Below are 21,575 nucleotides of genomic sequence, written 5' to 3'. Positions count from 1 at the left end.
CAGTTTGACTGGTACAGAAGTATTTATAGAAGTGTTTGGTCATTGGGACAACCTCATGGATGTGTGATCAGTAACAACATTTACAGACAGATTTATATTTCTCACACTTCTTTCTTTTTCTTCCTTAAAAAAAAAAAAAGATTTATTTATTTATTTTAGATATAGTAATTGCACTTGAATTATTATTATTTTTTTTTTAAATGACCTTTGAAACAGGAGCTCTTGGCTCTACAGTTTTAAGGAGATCTATTATTATTTTCTGTTAGGAAGTAGTTCTAGCATGGTTTGTCAGTAAAAACACCCTCTGTGCTGACTGCTGCAGCTCACTCCTAGCACTGGAGGATGTTTGGCCAAGATCAGTGGCCCAGGTAGGGCACAAAGCAACAACTGTCCTCCTGAGGAGATCTGTAGTGTTATGTTACTCATTTGAAAAATCCACTCCCAGGTTATTTCCAGCTTTGAAGGGCAAACAAAATTGTAACTTGCAGTTGAATGTGCAGTAATTATGAAGCTCTCGATGTAAGATGTGATTTAGGATCCTTTCTGCTCATGGGATCCTTCCACTGCTAACCAAGATCTTCATTAAAGACACCTGAAACCAGACGCAATTCCCAGCTGCTTTAGCTGCTACTCAATCAAATATAAATGTACTTCCTTGGACGTGCCTTTACTGGGAGAAGGATGCAACCAGAATTTGTGGCTCCACGGCACATGTTCAGTTTGGTCTCTGGAGGATATTCCCAAAATCCCATCCATCCTGGAATGGTGCCATGGCCGCTCAGCTCAGCCCAGCTCAGGGTTGGTCATCTGCTGGTGCCAGAGTTGAGCTGAATGCAGCAGAACAAACCCAGGGTTTGGCTGAGGATGCCCATCTCATCACCTGGTCTTGGAGGAAGGACTGGATTGGGAGGTTGTGGCAAGGTGGGATTGGAGTCTTCTCCCAGGCAGCTAGTGATCGACAAGGGGAAACAGCCTTAGGTTGTTCCAGGGTAGGTTCAGGATGGATTTTAGGAACACTTCCTTCCCTTCAAGCATGGTGAGGCATTGGAAGGGTCTCAGCAGGGCAGTGGGGGAGTCCCCATCCTTGGAGGTGTTCAAGAAGTGAGTGGATTAATTGACAGAGTGGTTTGAAGGTTGATGGTCTTGGAGGTCTTTTCAACCTTAATGGTTGAATTCTATGATTCTTGCTGTAGACCATGGTATCACCCATCCCTCAGACGTGATTTACCTTCATAAACTGACTTTATTAAGTAAATGTATAGCAACCCTTAAAACCAGGCCCCTTCCACGTGAAAAAATTCCTTCCAAATGAAGCTCGTGTCTGCAACCAGTGATAACTCACGTGACAGAACATTGAAATGCAGAGACAAAACATTGCCTGAAAGAAATCTGCCCTTTCTGGCCACTGAAATATTTTAAAGAAAATTTGTGTCACAGTGCAAAATTCAACCCTGCCCACCTACAATTTACAGAGTAACCTTCTGCATGTCCCAAGATTTCTACAACCACCACCAAGGAAAGCTTTCTCTCCAGCCTCCTGTTGAGGTGGACACAAACCAAGTGTTAGTCCACCAGCAAGTCTGATTTGGTTAATTGGTGGCGGGAGCCTCCAGGAAATGGTTCTCACATCAGATGCACCAGTTCTGATAAATGAAACCCTGGCTTCTGCCACTACTTTCATTGAGAGGCTGGGAACATTTTCATGACAAATTTCTACTGTCAGAACACTTAATTGAACAAAAAACCTGTTTCTGTTGAAATCAGCCAAGGAAGGCATTTTTTTTTCCTTTTTTTTTTTGTTCTATATGCACAGGTTTTTGAAAGACTGCTGTTTTTAAATTGGAAAACCATCAAGTAAAGTTTTAGATCCAGGGTGTAAGTAGCACATTTGAATATTATTCATTGATCTTCAATCAGGTATATACTGACATCTGAGTTAGAGTACTTTCCATACAGCTGCTGGACCAGATCTCTGTCCCAGCCTGAGGGCTGGCTTGGGAGAAGTGACACCTTGAAGGACCTGGGGACCAGGATCCATCAGAGCCTTCCTTCCTGTGCTGCTGCAGGGAGGAGGGACCCCAGTGCTTGTTACACCAGATTCCTGAGCAGCTCTTTAAGTCCCAGTGTCACCAAAACTGTGGGAAAAACAAAAACTCTGCAGCATCACTTTTAGTGTTAGAGAATTAAAGCATTACTTTATTCTGGAGAATTAAAGCATTAATTTATTCTGGAGAGGATGTTGTTCTGGCCAGGATGTGTAAAGAGAAATAATTTCATCCACATATTGCAGAGTAAATAATTCCATTACACATGGCTCTTTACTAGACTTTTCGCATACTTGTACAGACAAAACCCAGAGAAGTTCATTGGTTCAAAGCTCATTGGTCCCAAATTCTCAATATTTGGGTTCCTGTGGGTATTGATCCCTTCGCCTTTAAAGCTAATTACATCCTCATGTGCTGCTCCTGGGCTGTAGATATAAAACCATCCGGCCTCGACCAGCCAACAGAGTCTTTTGAAAAGAAACTTTAATTACTTTCCCTTGGGCAAAAACAAGCAACCCCCTGGTCTACAGTTAGTTAAAAATTTTAAAAGTTGTATCATTTCCAACACGAGCACTTCCTCTGTCTGGTGTGCCCACCACAGCTCTGCTCAAAGCCTTCCTCTTTTGGATGGATTTGCCCAAGGAGCCCAAGGAAAGGTCTCACAGCTTGCCATAACTCCCTTTTGACCAGCATCAAAGAAATCCAGGATAAAGGTATTGCAACAGATTGAGAAATCCCTAAAATTCTGAAGTAATATTAGAAGTTTTCCCAGCAATCATTTTCGATTGCTGACTAGTTAGAAACAACAACAACAACAAAAATCATGTTCAGGGACCTAGATAGTATTTGATACTGTCATTTTTTTATTAATTTTGGGTGGCTTTCTCATATGCAGTATTCTAGACTATACCATACTAACAAGAGTTGTTTATATTTTAGGAAGAGAGTGCTGAGAGTATCAAAACTGTTTCATATAACTCGTGCTCTTACTAGGAAGAACATAACTACCCTGTTGGGAATGCATATCTGCATAAACCTACCAAACAAAAATATGATGTGGAACAGAAAAGATTTAAAACACAAATCAGAAGCCCTGACATTTGCAGTTAAATCAGAGCACTCTGGTGCACAAATGAAATCTGCCACTCAAGTTCCTGGAATTTTGGCCTTCTAAATGAACAGGAATAATTTGCTTTGCTATTTGACTTATTGTTTGTCACATTTCTTGTGATGATGGGCAATCTGAAGCTGCAGCAGGAGTTAGGAAAAAATACCACAACTGCTTGCACACCTACATGTTTACTGATTGCAGTGCTCAGAAACAGCTATCCTGATGGCTGGGACACCTCTAAAATATTATTTGAGAAGAGAGATTACAAATACAATTTCTTTCCTCCAAAACCACACAACCCCCCACAAACAAAGCCAATATATGTTCCTTCTTTTTTTTCCCCAGATTGGTATAAGCATCCCTTTTCAGGTTAGACCACATCACTCTCACACCTCTTTTTTTTTTTTTTTTTTTGTTTTCCTATTTCTATGAAAAAAAAAAGTGCATATTTTCTCCTAAAAAAAGAGATAAATTCTATCCACATGTGATGCATCTTCGAAACAAATAACTACATTAATTCTGTATCCATTCTTGCAATTTTTTTGTTTCTCCTGCTACCCTTGATGTAATTATCCTTAAAAGTAGCACTGAGGCTGCTGCTGATGTAGGCTTTGCATTAATCATGCACTTTATATTCCACATTAAAAGAGGCAGCATCATCCTGTGGCAACATTTTCTGACTGGAAATCAAAATGTCCATGGGAAGAGCCCATAGCTTGTATCAATATTTAATATATTTCAAAGTCCCTGACACATACATTCCTTCAATATGATTTTAGCACATGCATTTCAGTGCAAGGGCTAAGGCTCATGCGCTAAATCAACAGTTTGGAGCCTCCAGGGCCTCTCTGGAAGCTCACCAGGTGCCTGAGGGCTGTGTCTCATTTGCATAACATTTACATGAACATACAGCCTGTTGTGTTTGAAATATGACACGTCCAACATCACTTCCTTGGCACGCTCATTTCAGAGGCGTTTTCCTACAAAAACCTCTCTTCAGCTGCACGGGTGCCTGTTGGTTCTCCTTATTAACAACCTATTAGGGTGATGGGGCTCTTGTCTAATAAAACCCTGCCCAGCTGTGGGAGCAGAATGCAGATAAAGGCAGCAGAACACAGATGATAAAGGCAGCAGAACGCAGATGATAAAGGCAGCAGAATGCAGATAAAGGGTTGTTTTACAGATGGTAAAGGCAGCATTTTTCCCCATGTCCTGTCACTGCCCGCTGGCAGAACGACCCTGCTGTGCTGGCCCGGGTGGTGTGGTCACGTTCCTAGCAGCACATTTGAGATTTTTGTGGTTGTGGGTGGGTGGCAGAGGGCTGTGCCACCAACATCTGGATTTCTGCACATCTGGATTTCACCCTGCTTCCTGAGCCCCAGTTCTGGGACACAGCAGCGTGCTCCTCGCAGGTGACCATGATTCCAGTTTGCTACAAGCTGTAATTCCAGCACTGTCCCTGACAAACTTCTGCAATGAGTCCCAACAGCTGTGCAGAACACATAAAAACCACCCTGGCTGCACGGTAAATTGAATATTACTGAATAGTCTCACGCATTCTGCAAAATTATAAACACAGTTTTGTTAGAGCATTGCCATTAATGAAGTGAGGCTGCTCCATAGGTGTCTCTTGGAGGATATTGTCTTCCATCCCAGAATACACCTCCTTCTGTGGAAGCTGGGCCAGGTGAGTACAGAAGAGGCGTTATTGTAGAGTCCAAACAGTTCTGGGACAGCCACAGGGCAACAAAGGAACAGGAGGCAACAGAAGAACAGATGCATAAATTGAATTTTCCACCAGCTATTTACAGCTATTTACAGCCCATTTATTCCATCTGAGTGAGAAAGAATAAACATCCTTGAGAACGTGCCCTGTAATTCCAATTAAATTTTATTGTGCAATTTGCTTTTTACTTTCCCCAAACCACTTTTTTTTTTTCTTTGCTATGAGAGATTTAAGCATTTGGTTTTATCTGAGAAGTTTAGATTACAAAGAACAGGGCTCTATTGTGGTGGTAACTATCTCTGATTATCTATAATTAACCCGTGAATGACTCATGGTGGGTTGTTAGAGAGGAAACTTAAGTGTAATGAAATTAATTTCTCACTCAAAACTCAGACTGAAATGCAGACCTTTTTTTTTTTTTTTCTGTTTTCTTATTTTTTTGTCTGAAAAAGCTTGCTTGGTTCAATTTCTTTTCCTTTATACCCCCTATTTGCATCTGTTTTTCTGTGAATTCAAGTAATTGCCGTAATCAAAAGTAGAAACGCTGAAATACTATAAAGCCTTTAGCTTTTGTCAGATTTCTGGCAAATTCTAAATCTCAACAGTTTGCACAGTTTTGTATAAACAGCCAATTTTGGGGAAGCTTTTGAAATCCAGATCTCAAACCCTTCTTGCCCTCACTTTATCCATTTAGTTTGTGGGTAGAATTTAAGACTGTACAGCTGTCAAACCTTGTAAAGGAACCAAACACTGGGGAAAAAAAATTGCCCAGCAACAGCTTTAAAGTATAAAATCACAGTTGGAAGCATTGTTTCGGAAAGTCCTGTGATAGCAAGCTTTTATTGATTTCGTTAAAGAAACAAAATATAAATGAAAATTTAATTGCAACAATCCACAAAATTAAGAGCCAGGAATTACTGATCCTTATAAAAAAATTGTGGTTTCCCCGTTGTGTAGGTTTGGTGACATGGCTTAGGAATGTCAAGGAAAAGCCACAGGACAGATTTCCAAGGACAGGTGTTGTTCAGGACCATTGTGAAATGCCAAATTCTCCACTCCCCTGGGGGATCAGACTGCCTTCATCCAGGCAAGACCAAAGCTTGACAATTTTCAAAGGGGGAGTTAAAAGTCAGTAAATATACAAGAATTGGGATCTTGGATGTTTTTCGTCCCTGAAATTTCTGTGAGAGTTGAATACTTTTGCAGGTGTCTTTAGAAATCTCACCCAGTACTAAGAATTTCACAGACCCACCTTGCTGTTAATATGGCTAGGCTTGAATTTTAAATTTAAATTTGGGTTATTATTTTATCTTGCCAGAAGGATTGGGACCAGCAATTAGACTTTGGGCATCACCAAAAGCTAGCTAAGAAGTCTCTGAAACATCTTCTACTGCACAGGATGAGATTTGTATTTGTGTCACTATAAAAATGAAATACATGAGGTTTTGTACTTTTTTTACATGGAAACTGTTGGATATGCTTGGATTAAATTCACCACAGGTATAGCAAGGTATCTTGTGTCTGCTATGTGTGGACTGATCACTAATTTTAAGAATATACCAAGTGAAAGGTTAGGGATCTATTTCCATATCTTATTGAGGAATTTAAGGTGATGATATTAAAATAAAACCCCTCTAATTCATTCGGAGAGTTGAGTTTTAGTTAAACTGAATCTCCAGGGCTGCTTTCTCTGAAAGGTAACGTAGAGGTCAGCTCTTGAGCACAATTCATGTGGGAATCTGGCCCTCAGTATTTCAGAGGGTGAGAGAAAAGGGTGTGTGCGGGGGAAATCTAAAATATCTAAATAGATAAAGATATATCTAAATATATCAAGAAGACTGGAGTGGAATTTTGACAAGGACAAGCACTGATGGGAGAAGGAAAAATGGCTTTAAGCTGAAAGAGGGTAGGGTTAGATGGGATATTGGGAAGGAATTTCTCTTTGTGAGGGTGGGCAGGTCCTGGCACAGGGTGTCCAGAGGAGCTGTGGCTGCTCCTGGATCCTTGGAAGTGTTCAAGGCCAGGCTGGACAGGGCTTGGAACACCCTTGCGTAGTGGGATGTCCATGGCAGGGGAGAGAATGGGCTTCCACCCAACCATTCTGGGATGCTGCGATTCCAAATCCAGAGCAGGAAGTGAAGGCAGTAACATCTCACTGCTCCCTCTCAGTGCTCACCCAGCAGCATCACTGCCAGGGTCCATCACAGCAGCTGCAGCACCAGACACTCATTAAAGATGTGTCTTTGTGTCTTGGTTTGAAAAGACAGGTGTCTGCTAAGGAAGGCAGGAGCCTCCCCTGAAATGGAAAATGTAAACCCCCTCCCTCTGAATTATTGCAAGTTTGAAATTAAGGAGTTCTCAGGCAAAGATATGGGAATAGGAATAACAGTCCTGTACTAGGAAAATTAAAAATACAAATGCAATAGTACAAACAAAAACCCCAAACCACTGCCAGAGTCAGAGCAGGCCCTGTCCCCCTGTGTGTCAGGGTGGTGGCACAGTCCCATCCCATGGGGGCTCAGCCCTCCTGCAGTGCCAGCTGTGGTTCTGCTGGAGCAGGGATCCTGCACAAGGCTGGAGTTTTCCTCTGAAGCTCCAGGGCTGCTGGAGATGGGCCTGCTCTTCCTCTGGGAATGCAGGGCAGGAGAAAGCTGCTCCTCTGGGAATGCAGTGGGCAAAGGCTGCTGTGCTGTTCCAGGCTCAGATTGTATCCAGGTAGGAATGCTTGGCCCCTCCCCTGGGCAGAGCATTTCCCAGTGGGATGATGGAATTTTATCAGCCATGCAGGGACACTCCCTGGCCATGAACACAAGATAATTAATAATTAATGGCCCTTGGACAGAAGAGATCTCCTGGAGGGAGGATTGGCTGTGGAAGAGATAAAGAAACCTGCCCAATGAGCAGAGGATAGCTGCCCCACCCCTGACAGATGGGAATTGAACACACGGCCCCATTTCCAATCTGAGGCACTGAGCAGCCTCCAGGAGCAGCTGCACTCTGTTACCTTTGAGCAGAGTGTGCAGAGGATCACAAGTGCAAGGAGTTACAGCATCTCCAGCTCGCTGGCAGCGCAGAGTGAGATGCTTTCAGAACAATAAAATGGCACATAATAGAGATGCTTGGATAAGCATTTTGGAAAGATTTTGGGTAACTATCCTCCACTTAATAAAAAATACCCAAACAACAGAATAGGATAAACTATATTACATGATAGAACAAAACAAATTGAAGGGCTCTTCTACTTATGAGTTTAGTCAAGAGAGAAGAGTAAAAAAAAAAAACCAAGGGGATGAAGACTGCCAAACCCTGAGCAGGCTATAAATATACATATGTAAACGAGAAACCTTAACAGCACTCACACAACACTTGCCATCACAGTTGTCAAAAACCTATAAACAATTCACACCACAGTTCCTTAAGTGTTCCATACTCTCTTGGATTTTTTTTCCTCCTTAAAAATTAAAACTAAGGTAAATAAACCCAGAAGATGGAGAAAGGTTTTAGTATTGAGAGCTCCACAGTGAACATATTGAACAGTGCAGTTAGAGCATTCCAGCAGGAATTTGGAGGCACTCAGGTTTGTACAGATTTCAATTTGATCTTTATTCTGGCTGGCTTGTGTATGGGTTGGGAAACTTCAGCACTCTGCCTGTCCTCCATCCTCTAATTGGCAGCTACTGCTTGCCAGCAGGTCAGAGAATGTCAAGCAAGGACTATAAAATTCACAGAACATTTCTCTGCCTCTGAGCTCTCAGAAATAGGAGATAGCATGTATCAACAGCTTGTATGAGCACAGAGGTCAGATTAGGAAGAATATCTCAGACCAATAGAGACTCTGCATCAGAACAAATCAGCTTAGAGAATGATAAAAGGCTGTGGAAAGTTTTCAGTTTTCATATTATTTTTCCAGGAGAATTTTTGGCTCTAATACATTTTTGCATGTTTTGTTATTATGGTTTATGATTCAGTCTGCAATCATCCCCTTTGATCTATTCATTTAGTGTGAAAAATTACCCCTTGTGTGGGAATCCTTCACAGCTAAGTGGCACTGAGAGTTATATCATTGCTGTCTTCTGCACTTCACTGTTATTTTTACCTTGTACACCTTCTCACTGAGCTCCAGCAGAATTTGCATGTCTGACAGCAAAACTATAATTTAATCTCTTACAAGATAATGCACATAACGCCTCTACATGCTGAAGCAGCGCTGGGTTTAAGAAAGGTTTCATTATTCATCCAGGAGAATTTCTACAGTATGGAGCGATCATTATTTTCAGATCTTTAATGCCTGAAAGGTTGGAAGCTGCTCTGCAGGCTTTGTAGCAGAATCCAGTGAGCAAAATAAAAAAATGGTTCTAATTTTTTATGGCGAGGTTCTGACCTTATGCAAGGAATAAATGACAGTGAGTCAAGGAAGTTTCTGATCATTCATGTAGGTTTCACTGAGATCAGGGTTTCCACAAGCCAGCCTCAACTACCATCTTCCCAATTTATCAAACTGTTGCTCATTATCTCTCACTGGATAGCCCACTGTAACCCTTTAATTCCCAGGGAATAGCTAATACATTTCATGGGCTTTGGGTATTCTTCCTTTAAATTTTATTGAAAGTAATATGAAAAGAAAAAAATAATAAAAAGGTCCTTTTGTGTCATGGTTATAATAGTTCATAGTTTTCCAACATTTATAATAATTCCACCAAATGGAGGATATGGGTGTCTCCCAAATAATATGTAAATTTACATAAAGGAAATTTAATTTTATCTTCTCCAAGTGTATCTAGAGTCCGGCCAATGAATAATCATTCCATGTTTTTTCTTCAGCTTTTCATGATATTCTTAATGTGTAAAATTAGGTGATGATAAAACCTTGATAATAATAGAGAAAATGATGTGTAGGGGACCATTAAAATATTTTTCCTGTCATGTTTTAATCTACTTGAGTTTATTCTTACTTCAATTCCCTGTTTGAAACACAACATTCACAAGAATACTGAGCCCATAATAAAATAAATAGCCCATGTCCCTTCAGGCATAAAAAATAAAATGTTTTGGTGTGCTTTTCTTACTGTGGTGTTGGTTTACACTGGGGAGGATCTGTCCTTCCTTGATGCAGATATCCCAAAGTGACAAGTCTGTAGTGTGTGACCTGTGAGTTCTACCCTGACACCACTGTGCAATGGCTTAGAAACAATTGTGCAGACATACAAGATAAACATTCCGACAGCAAAAGGGCATAAAGAAAATATACAGTGGTATATATGACTTCAATCCAGATATTTACGTGTGCAAGTCATTTAATAGAGGAAACAGCTCTTGTCAAAAGGTTTTTCACCTACAGTACTGTGCAAGGAGCTGGATATCTAGGAATGTCCTACCTCCCATGGCCATCTGCATAGAAACAAAGCAAAACCTGCAGGTGGTTTAGTTGCTCTCAATTCTAAGCAGAAGAAAGTCCTTTCACTTCCCCAGGGCTCCACAGTCCTGATAATAACTGCTGCTTTCTTTTCATAGGTTTCCTCTTTTTCCTTCTGAACTTCCCTCCTTCCCTAGATTCTTGTGCTCATAGGAAGTCTGGCTCTCTCTTTTTCTGTCTTTTTGATGGAAGAAATGCACCTGCCCTTATGATACATCATTCTTTGCCCTTGCCATTGGCTCAGCTGTGTGAGGACAAGAAAGGAATGAATAAAACCCCTTGGACAAGATCCTATATTCTATATTCTAAATATTTCTTCCTACCCATAGTAGCACACATTCATGTATGTTTTAATGAACAGGTCTTGGTATTTGATAGGTCTTTCTGTTCCCATGAATCAGGATGATGTGAAGGATTTTCCAGCTGGGCTCAGCAGTTAGCCTGGGTAACGTTGCCCTCAGAGCCTAATTCCAAGAGCAGTTTTCTGTACATTAAAATATCTCTTCTAGTTTTGTTCATGAAATAACAATATTGAGAGTCACTGGGTTCTCTGACAGAACTTTCCATATGAATGAAGCAGCCATGTGAAACGAAGTTTAAAGCTTCAGTGTTAAGTTGCTTTTCTTCTCTAACACAAATTTAGCAAAGCTAAATTCCCTTTAGCTTGAACAACTGATAGGGATTTAATGATTAAATTATAGATCAGTTGTAGCTGCCTGGTCTGTAGCAGGTCTGCAGAGATGCAGGAAAACACTCTAAAAACCAAGCTGCAAAAAACAAGAGTTCAGCAAAACTCTAAATTGAGAGTTGGCCCTACCAATGAGACAGAAAGGGCAAATGTGTTACAATCATTCACCAGAGGGAATAAATGGGTGGGAAGTAATGAGGATGTAACCTAAAAATAAATCCCTGCACACATCTCTGCGAGCCAGGCAGACACCCCTGTTATGGACACTAATGTGATTCCTTGTGAGAGCTTGGATGACAACCCCAGGAGGGGGAGTTTGATGGCAAAATAAAATGGACATGAGAAATGTCCTGCTGCAGAGGGGAGCACCAGGGATGGGCAGGCCGTGCTGAGCTGGAGGGCCACGGGCAGCACAAATAACTCAGGGGTTTCTGGGCAGCAAATCTGACACCTGGAAACAGCTTAAATGAGTGAATTGTTAGAGATGTTGCCAAAAAGAATATTGCAGCTAAGTTTTAGAATTGCACAGAAATGTATAATCAAAGGTAAAATTCTCTAGATTCTCTCTATGGAAAATTAAATTCTTAATTAACCTGCCATTATCATTTTGATTTTTAAGCTTCAAGTCTTTAAATGCCTTTCATATTCTTTTTAGGAGCCAATGTTAACCTGTCACATTTTTTCTTTGGCACAAGTTTGGGGTTTTTAAAATTTTTATTTTTCTCTTAAAAATAGCATATACACGATTTTAAAAAACTGATCACATTAAAGGTAGAATGTTCCCAAATGATCCAAAGATAATTTTTATATTTACCAAGAGGATCTTTCTCCTGGCACCTCAAAAAGAAAAGGAACATTTTAACTTTTATTCCTGATTTAGAAAAGACTATATTTTTTATTCACACTTTCCCAACATAAAAAAAAAAATAAATCCATTCACCTGCAGTATTATTATGACTAATAATATCTGTGAGTCTTATAAACAGGCAGATCATTCTGTCTTCTTGAACGTAATGGGGACACAGTGAAAAATCCCAGTGGCCTCAGCACTTCCTGTTGGAACTGGTCCATGAAGATACAAATCCTGTACCCAATACTCTTGGGAAGTCCTTGCGTGGGATTTTGCAGTTGGGTTAAATGTAAGAAGATATTTAACCTGTACAGTATGAGCCCCCAAAATTTTTTGGAGCTTTTTGTCTTCTATACGTAATGCAATTATGTTTGGAAAAGGATGTAAAGTTGGGAAATGGGTTTTTCTTAAGTAGGCATCTTTGCTTTTGCTTTCTGCAGATACCTTGAGATTTTTATGAACGTGAAATATTATTTTAATTTGTATCTGCACTGTTCTCTCTGTTTCTAATTTTATCTTTTAAAGTAAATATATAGATTTCATTTGCTGTTTGTTGCTCAGCTGTCTCTTTAGGCAATAAAAGCTGAGAAAAAAATAATATTAGTGTTAATTTAAGTAAGATATGGGCAAGCAGAAGTAGCTAAATGGAGACTGAAACAAAATCCTCTGTTTTTATTAAATTTTTGCTAACTCTATTATTTCTCTGTAAGAGAACTTCACTGTCATCTCTTCAAGATTAATTAAAAGAGATAACCTCTTCTTTTGGAGATAATGCCTGTCCTTATTCTCTCTGTGAGGCTGATGCACCTTTGATTTCTGAAAGTGCAGGAAATAAAGGCTCTGGAAGGGCTGCCCTGACTGGTTTTCCAGCAGCCTCATTTCCTGCAAACTTCCCTGTTGCAATCCAGAAAGTTGCATGGGAATGTGGCATCTGACAGGCAGTGGATTGAAAATGTCCTTGAAAAGGGAAAATCGTGGCTGTGATGCCAGAGCTGTCAGTGCTCCCAGACTTGTTCCAGTGTTCTTGTGTATTCTCCTGGAACTCACAGACAATATATTGCTCCCTGAGATAGTGGGGAATAGACTTGAGCAGAAAGGGGATTGTTCCCTATCAGACAGACCTGAACAGCCTTAGAAAATCACAGCATTTTCAGCAGAGCAGAATTCAAATAGTGTGAGCTCATTTCCAGTTCCTGAAATATTCTGATTTCTGAGGTATTTAGTGCTTTATGTAAGAAGAATGCATTTCAATTTCCTTGTTATTTTAAGGTAACAGTCTGGTTCACAGTAAATTCCTGGGAGTGTAGAAACAAAGCAGTGCGAATGGAAGGATTAGACTGATCTTTTGGGAAGCTTTAGTGCTGCATTCAGTAAAATTCAAAGTCATCTCCTTGCCCAGAAACTTGAAAGAAGTCCTTATTTCCCTTCTAATGAAGTTAATGGAAATTTTGCAATTATCTCTTTTGCATAAAGATCAAGTTTACTGTTCCTTTTCCATTTTACAGACGACAGAAAAATATGATGGGAGTGTTTCCAGGTCTCCTGAGTTAGGGGGCTTCTTCAAATTAAAGTGTCAGCCCTATGCTGCTAGAAAATCTGTTCAAAATATGTCATGCCTTTGAGGTATTGTTTTAGATTCCTGGCAATTAAAAAAATCATATTGGAAACATGAATCCAACCCCTGATGTTGTGAATGCTTCTGGTTTGTCTGTACCTCCTTCAAAAATGTTCATCTAGCCCCTAGCTGAGAAGTATCAGTGCTTGGAACACTCAGAAAATTTGATTTATTTTAATTGCATACTCATTAGCAGGTGTTTTTTAATATGTTCAATGACAAAAATAGGGCAGTGGAGCAGCAGCTATTGTGTGGCAAAGGGAAGTGCTGGAATAAAGGTGCTTTTGTGAAAAACTGTCAAGCCTGGGGGAAAAGAAAGAAAAGAGTTGGCAGGAGATGCACATCTAAATAGAAAGTACATTTAGTGCCTATTTATTTGATCAAGTCTTTGTTAAGGTGAAATGAGCATTGACTGCAGGATGGGACCACAGGGGGTGGGAGCATGGGCTGCAGGACAAGGCCTGAAGGTGAGGGTGGCAGGAGAGTCATGGAATCAGGACCGTCATGGTTGGAAAAGACCTTGAAGATCACCAGGTCCAGCCCAGCACCACCATTGTGTTATTCAGGAGAATCCCAGTTTCTCCCCATTGCAGACTTTTGCCCCATCTTCTGTCGGCACAGCTGCTCAGAACAGACCTTGCTGCTTCATGCAGATACGAGGAGTTTGCTCTAAATCCTTGAATGTTTGAAGCATTAAAGAGGTTTATGTGAATGTGAGCACAGCTGCCTATTCTGCAGCGACCAGCATTGCCTCATCCTCCTTTGTGCTGGCTCAGTGCTCATCCTCAGAAGTCAAACCCATTTTTAAGGAGTCCTGCTGAAGAGGACAGTCCTTTATGCAAGGCACACACCACCTCTGCATGGACACTTCGTTAGGAATATTAGCTACATGTGCTTAAAAGGACTCACCAGGAGCAAAATCTCTGCAGAAATGTATTTCCCTTTTATTAGGAAAGTCTTCTGTTGGCTTAATTATCATGGACAAAAAAAAAAAAGCAGGCTGTTTCCCAGGGAAATGCTACCCACTGATATCACAAGAATTCAGCCCTGCTTAAGTGCTGGGAGGTATGTTCTCAGTGCACTTATAATCGGGTCATTATCACCATGGTTATGAGATTTAACTGACTGAAAACTGTAGGCATTTGTCTCATTAATGCCAAATGTTAGAGTTTATTTCTGGGAACTGAAAACTCTGCTGCCCAGGGACACCTGTTCTGTGATAATCTCTGAAAACAAGGCACTGGAGAACATCCTGCCTGCTTCGTGTCAGATGATGTCACAGGTGTTTTTACTGGTTCTTAGGGGGTTTTGGTTGTTTAATAACTTGGTTCTGTGGTGCTGTTAATGCTCTTTGTGGGCTGCAGGTGATGGAAAACAAACATTGGTTCTGGTGCTCTTTGCACAATGTCAGTCACTTCTGGGCCATGCTAACATCCCAGCATAATCTGAATTTCTATTTTATTACCTGTCCCTCTCCTCTTTTTGGTCCATCTTTTGTTCATGCACATTCTGACAGTACAGTTTTCAGCTGTGATCTTGGGACTGAGCCTAGTCACACTTCTCTGCTTGGAAGATAATTAAAGACGTGCCATTGCCTTTCCAATTGCATTTCTATTGTTGCTGAAACAAAAAAAAATGTAAAATCATCAGTAACACTTGGCTCAAACCAGAATTAATGTATTTTTATCCTTTCAAAAATTTTTTTCTTCTTCTCTAGTCTGCCTTTTTATCACCAAAGTTACCCCTAAAGGCTCAAGACTAGATTGGATGGAGCTTGGATTAACTCAGTCTAGTGGAAATGTCCCTATGGCAGGGGTTGGAACTAGATACTCTTCAAAGTCCCTTCCAACCCAAACCAGTCTGTACCTGCATAATTTAGGAAAAACAAATCCTTTCCTCTGGTCTGGAAATTTATAGATAGAAATTTGATAGAAATTTGAGGCTTTCATTTATCAATCACTCACAATGTTTTTCTGATTGACAATCTTTGTGGAGTAGGATTTGTGTAGAGTATACAGAAACATATGTAACTGCATAGCTTTGACCTCTGACTAGAATTGTCATCCATCAAAAGTGGAAGGTTGGATGATTTTCGTATTCTTTAGCATTTCTTTTTTACATAGTGAGACTATCCATGTTGAATTTCTTGCTGCAATGTATTTTCTGTGCAGAAGATAAGAGTACCAGAGCAAGGCAGCTGACAAAGGGTGTGAATATTCCTGGAAAAGTAAAAGAATGAATAATATAACCATATAGATTGGAATGAAAAATGAACATTTAGAAAAGGCCCTTATTTATTGATGTATTTATAGAGCATTGTCTATTATTATTATCATTACTACTACTACTACAATTTTAATTACTTCACTGCAATGATTTTAATTTATACCAAAACTGCTCTACATAATTTTCTTCTGAATCAATGTATTTATAAATGTTATCACTCAAAACAGTGGCAGTCTCTATGTCTGGCATAATTCAGATAAGAGTGAAGAAATATGAACAAAAAGGGGGAAATAACTACAAAGCTACTTTTCACCCTTCCTTATTTTGTGATTTCAGGGGCTATAAAAGAGTAATAGGAATGGATAGGAATGGTAATATTTGCTTTATAGTTTATACATTCCATATAACTTTATGAAGCTGCATTGCGTTATGGAGAAATGCTTGAAAACCATAATAATAATATGCAAACGAAAGCAACGTTAAAATAAATGAATTTTTAAATAAAGAATTGTATAGATGAATGCTGAGCATAATATGTCAGAGTAAGGATAAAATTCATTACAACATTTACCTGTCTTTTTTTATATTCTGGCTATTTTTCTTATTTAATCTAGATAACACTCTTTGTTATTGTACAAAGAGTTTAGGATTTTATATATGGACTGGGGGTACTTCCAAAAAAAATAATATTTTAGAATGGAATTTTGGACTATGTGTTGGCAGAGACTGAAGGATCAAATCACAATTGTCATTCCAGCCATGTCAAATCCAAATCTTATCCCCCTGCAAGAGTCTTTGTGCTGATTCAGGATGATTAAGCAAAAACCCACTGCTGTAATAAATATTAAAGATTGCTAAATATGTGCAGAGAGGACACAACCTGGCTTGGTCCCTTTTTCCCATGCATCTCAAGCTCTGCTCATAGGTTTGGTGTAGGGCAGCTCTGTGTCCTCCCCATGGGCTGTCCACTCTCAAAGTGATGGAAAGGTGCCAGGAGCTTGGAATGACAGGAGATCTCATATATTCTTTGCAAAAGGGCAAGAAATATCAGAAGAAAATCAGAAGAACATCAAATCAGAAGGTTTCAAGAAGGTTTCAATGGCCCAGCTGCAGCCACCCACAGGCTGTGTGTGAGCCAGGGAACCCTCAGCAACATGAAAAATCAGGGTTTATATCAGCAAACCTTCACATTCCCATCAAATCAGACTGTTTACATTTCCATCTCCCTTTTGTTCTTTACAATTCACATTGGTTGTCTGGTTGCATGGTCGGCACACGATCAGCGCACGTCTGTATTTTGGAAATCTGCTCCCTCACCCCGTAATTTAGGCTCGTTCTCCAGGAGATCTAGAGCTGAATATGATACCTGAAATAATAGAAAATACAAGTGGTTGTATTCAAAAATGAGGCAGGTACAAAATAAGGGTGAATCTGGCCACAATTTCTGAAACAGTCAAAAGAAGAGAAGTAGGAAATCCACAAGAGTGGCTGAGAACGGTTTGGGAGGTGCGTGACAGAGGAATTGGTTGTACTTCTCATTTTAGAAAGAAATTGTTGACACTTAAGAATTACATATAATATTCCAGGAAGCATGTAAATTACTAACATTTTTAAAAACTTGTTTATTTAAATGTGTTTACTCACTAAGTTGCACCAGGGACAGACATTTAGATTGGATGTTATGAAAAATTTATTCCCTGAAAGGATGGCCAGTCACTGGTACAGGTTGCCCCCAGGAGAGTGGTGGAAGCCCCATCCCTGGAAGTGTTCAGAAACCATTATGTGGTGCTTAGGACATGGGTTAGTGATGCACCTGGCAATGCTGGGTTAATGTTTGGACTTGACGATCTGAAAGGGTTTTTCCAACCCTAATGATTCTGTCACATAAATAACTGCTCCTTCCCAAATTCAAACCTTCACTGCAGAGCTCTGCATGTAGAGGTCCTGTTCTGATAAATTATTTTGGTTCTGTGGCCATGAATTTGGTGATTACAACAGACAGAATATTCACAATTTTGTGCCTAAACTTATCTTAGGCCCTTCCCTTATTAAAAAAAACATCCCACCGCTATCACCATTACGGCTCATAAAGGGTTTTTAATTCCAAATCCTGATCTTCTTCCCTGGAAAAGTCAGAGCTTTTTCCATGACTTCAAGCAGAATTTGTCATGTGCACAACTTTCAAGAGGGAAAAATCACAGTCCTCATTTTTATAAATCGTATTTAGCAAACTCATTGTAATTCCCACAGCTATGAAAAATAACTTGTATTTAAACTGTTGTTGTGGCATTACACCACTCCATGATTGTAGTACTGTAGTATTTGTGTAGAATTGTAATGGTGTGGTGTTTGTAAGGATTCTCTGTGGTACAAACAGCACTTCCTGCTGCTAAAATATTTGCACTTATCCTTTTGGCAATACAATTATTATTTTTTAATTATGTCTATTCATATATTCTTAATTATGTCACCATAACTAAGTCTGACATGTATTTCTGGCTGAAATAGGGGGAAACTTTATGAAACAATCTTCTGAACTCCTCAGTCTGGTTTGGATATTTCAGTGCGTGCTTCTCCCTTCCCACCAGGTGACAGAGACACGGACGGGTCCCCTCGGCTGCAGTAACTATGACAACCTAGATTCTGTCAGCTCTGTTCTGGTTCAGAGTCCTGAAAATAAGATTCAGTTGCAAGGTATGTAGGTGCAATTTCATTAATTTGTTTTTCAAGCGGGGTGACATTTATCACGCTATTTGTTTTTTTTTTCTTTCTCCCACCTCATAAAAGGTCATTTTCCTAATTTTTGTGTGTGTGTGTGTGTGTTTGCAATGGGTGCATTCCAGCCAAAGTGAAGGAAATGTCAGCACCTCGTGGTGCCTTTCAAATGGAAACAACTTCTGCACCCACCAGAAAATAATTTGAATAGCCCTGTTAACATTTTGCATTCCTATTTAGCATCCACTGGCACACCTCTTGAACAGCCTGAATTCCCAGAGATTCCACCAAGCTGGGGGTGACACTTGGTGTGCTCAGCCTGCTTTGCACATACTGAGCAGCAGCTGACACCCCCTGCACTTGTTGCACCAAAACTGCACCAGAAAACAGGATATTAATTTTCAAATACTCTAAATCAGGAGGAGTCAAAGCGCTCCTCCTCTTGGGAATTAAAAAAAAAACCCAAAACCTTGGAAGGTTAAAATCTCACTCATTAGGAAAACAGTAGTAATTGTGTATAAATAAAAATGAAAAATAGAAAAAAGCAGAAAGAGGGAGCAAAAGGAAGAAAAGGGTCATCATTTTTAAATATTTTTTTTTTCAAAATTCCGGCAAAAGCATTTCCTGGCTGCATATTTGGGCATAAAATTTTTTGAAAAGTCTCCCTTTATGGTATTAGGTCATAAATAATTTTTATTTTCAGTTACAAAAATAAAGCATGAGCAAATTATGGCTATGAAAACACCCACTAAATTCTCTTTAATATGTGTATTTTTGCATACCTCTGACTCTATGCCATGAGAGAGCCACACAATTCTTAATTTGCAGTTGAAGGTAGATATGCAATTATTTCCAAGATTTAAATTTTTCTATATGAGTTTGTAAATCATTCAGACAAACAGTGTGAGGTGGTTAGTGATATTAGGATCAGCTCTCAGGGGTGATGATCACTGTGGTCCCTTCAGTCTCAGAATATTCTTCCTTAATATATCCATATGTGTTTTCTCCTTTTCCTTTCTCTCCAGAATCAATTAAATACATAAAAAATTAAAATTATTTCACAGAGAGATTTTTTGTTTTACAAATAACTTGTCATTTCCACTGGGATGCCATGAATATTTCCAGAAAATATAGTTTTTGATGGTTTCCAGCATATTCATGATGTTTATCAGTTAGAATTTGGAAAAGAGTCTTTGTATCTCTCAGACTGTTTGTCATCATGTGGAGAAATCTATTATCAGAATTGTGTTAACTCTTTAATGGAAGAATCAAACTTTTTTTTTCCTTTCACAGCCTCTATGGCTGAAAAAAAAAATGGTTCTTTACAAGAGAGAAGCAGAGTTTTCTAGATTTTGACATGAGACAGAGGGAAGCACAATCAGACCAGGTTTCAGCAGTTGTGATATGAGTTTTGACGTGGAAGGGTTCTGAAATTCCTGTTTTAGCTATAGTTTTGTATATACCTAAAAATAAAGGATAAATCTCTGTGAAATCGTCCAAGTGCCTATGGAGAGGAAACTTTTATCACCAAATACCCAATTGATATGATGAGAAATTACTTGGAACACAGGTAGCAGGAGTTTTTTGAAGCCCCACAGGAGCTGGACTTTGCACCCTTTCCATGCTAAAACTTAAGTGGATTTAAGAATGAATTTTCTTACTCAAGGTTTTGTTGCCCTGCCCTTCGCATCCAATTGACTGTCACACAGCAATTTGCTACCAATGCTAGAAAAATAACCAAATCTTATTTATTTCAATGATTTCTTCCAACCCAATTTCGCCCTTCCTTCTTAGCCACCACAGAATCACTGGAGATAATGAGTTATTTAGACAAGTTACATCTTGTTGTGCCAAAGGAAACATGGAAAACAAGCCCAATTTTGGATGGAAATGTTTACACCTCTTTTCCTGATTATGCTGTCTCTTTACTCTGTCTCTCAGGGCTGCTTTCCCTTCATCAGCATTTTCAGAATCTGCATTATTGCTGGCACCAGGATTATAATTCAGCTGTGTGATTTCCTGCTGCAAGGCTCTGGCTGCTGTTCACACAGCAGGGAGAAGTTGATGTTACCCAATGCCCCTAGAAAGATTGAAACAATAAATGCTCTGAGGAATACAGGTTACTCGTTAGTGGATGGATGTTCCATGCTGAGAGGGAAATGTGAGGAATATGTCTGAAAATAATTATTAAGAAAGGAAACACATGACATAATACAAATGCTGGACAGATGTACAAATTATCCTAAAAATTCTATATGTTTTTGTTTTTCATAACTGTTTGTTTGTTTGCTAGGTGAGCTGGGGAAGCTGCTCAGCTCCAGAACTTCCTTTGTGTCTAACACCAAAATATTTCCTCCAGGTCTTCAGGTCATCCTTCCTGAGTACCTGCAAGAGCACTTTGTGCAGGCAGCTCTGAGCTACATTGCCTGCAATTCAGAGGGGGAGTTCATCTGCAAGGACAATGACTGCTGGTGTCAGTGCGGCCCCAGATTCCCCGAGTGCAACTGTCCCTACATGGACATTCAAGCCATGGAAGAGAACCTGCTCCGCATAAGTGAGACTTGGAATGCATACAACAGTGAATTTGAAGAATCTGGTGAGGTTTTTTGGTTTTTTTTAAATTTATTTTTCCCCCTCTTTGGCTGTATCTCGTAGAATGGTTTGGGTTCCAACCGGCCCCATCCATATTTTTACAACTCGCTCATGCCATGTTAGATTTTCCTTAATGCATCAAGGTTTGTTTCATGTTAGAATCCTAATTGCTAAGAATTTTAGACTTTCTATACTGACAAAAAATAACCCCCAAGGACACACTACATTTAACCTGAGACCGTTAAGAAAATTTCCAAAATTAAATAATAGAACTAAAATTTTAAGTGTATAGTTTAAATAGAAGTATATAATATCACACAGTAAAAAACTTAAGAGTTTAAAATTTTAGAATATAGTAATATATATAACAAGACAGAAGTTTTAAACCAGTAACTAGTGTATAGTTTAAATAGAAGTTTATATAGTATGTATATAGTTTATATATATAGTTTATATATATAGTATGTATATAGTATAGTATAGATATTATATATATAGTATATACAGTTTAAATAGAAGTATATAATATCACATAGTAAAAAACTTTAAAGTTTTAAATATGTTAATATATATATAAGAAGATAGGGTTTTTAA

The 21,575-nt window shown here is 39.3% G+C and overlaps 1 protein-coding gene across 4 annotated transcripts in view; it reads left to right on the top strand.

The window, feature by feature from the left end:
* LOC121344292 (BMP/retinoic acid-inducible neural-specific protein 3) overlaps positions 1 to 21,575 on the top strand; it is a 180,382-nt gene that overhangs the window by 103,110 nt on the left and 55,697 nt on the right. For all 4 annotated transcript variants that reach the window (XM_041420110.1, XM_041420111.1, XM_041420112.1 and 1 more), the window contains 2 exons: positions 18,263 to 18,368; positions 20,749 to 20,985. In XM_041420110.1, coding sequence (XP_041276044.1) covers positions 18,263 to 18,368; positions 20,749 to 20,985 — 343 coding nt within the window. The remainder of the gene's footprint in view (positions 1 to 18,262; positions 18,369 to 20,748; positions 20,986 to 21,575) is intronic.

The sequence above is a fragment of the Onychostruthus taczanowskii genome, unplaced genomic scaffold (assembly GCF_017590055.1).
Source record: "Onychostruthus taczanowskii isolate IOZ18803 unplaced genomic scaffold, ASM1759005v1 scaffold63, whole genome shotgun sequence".
Taxonomy (NCBI): Eukaryota; Metazoa; Chordata; class Aves; order Passeriformes; family Passeridae; genus Onychostruthus; species Onychostruthus taczanowskii.
The sequence above is the reverse complement of the archived record's forward strand: the minus strand, read 5'-3'. Positions and strand labels throughout refer to the sequence as shown.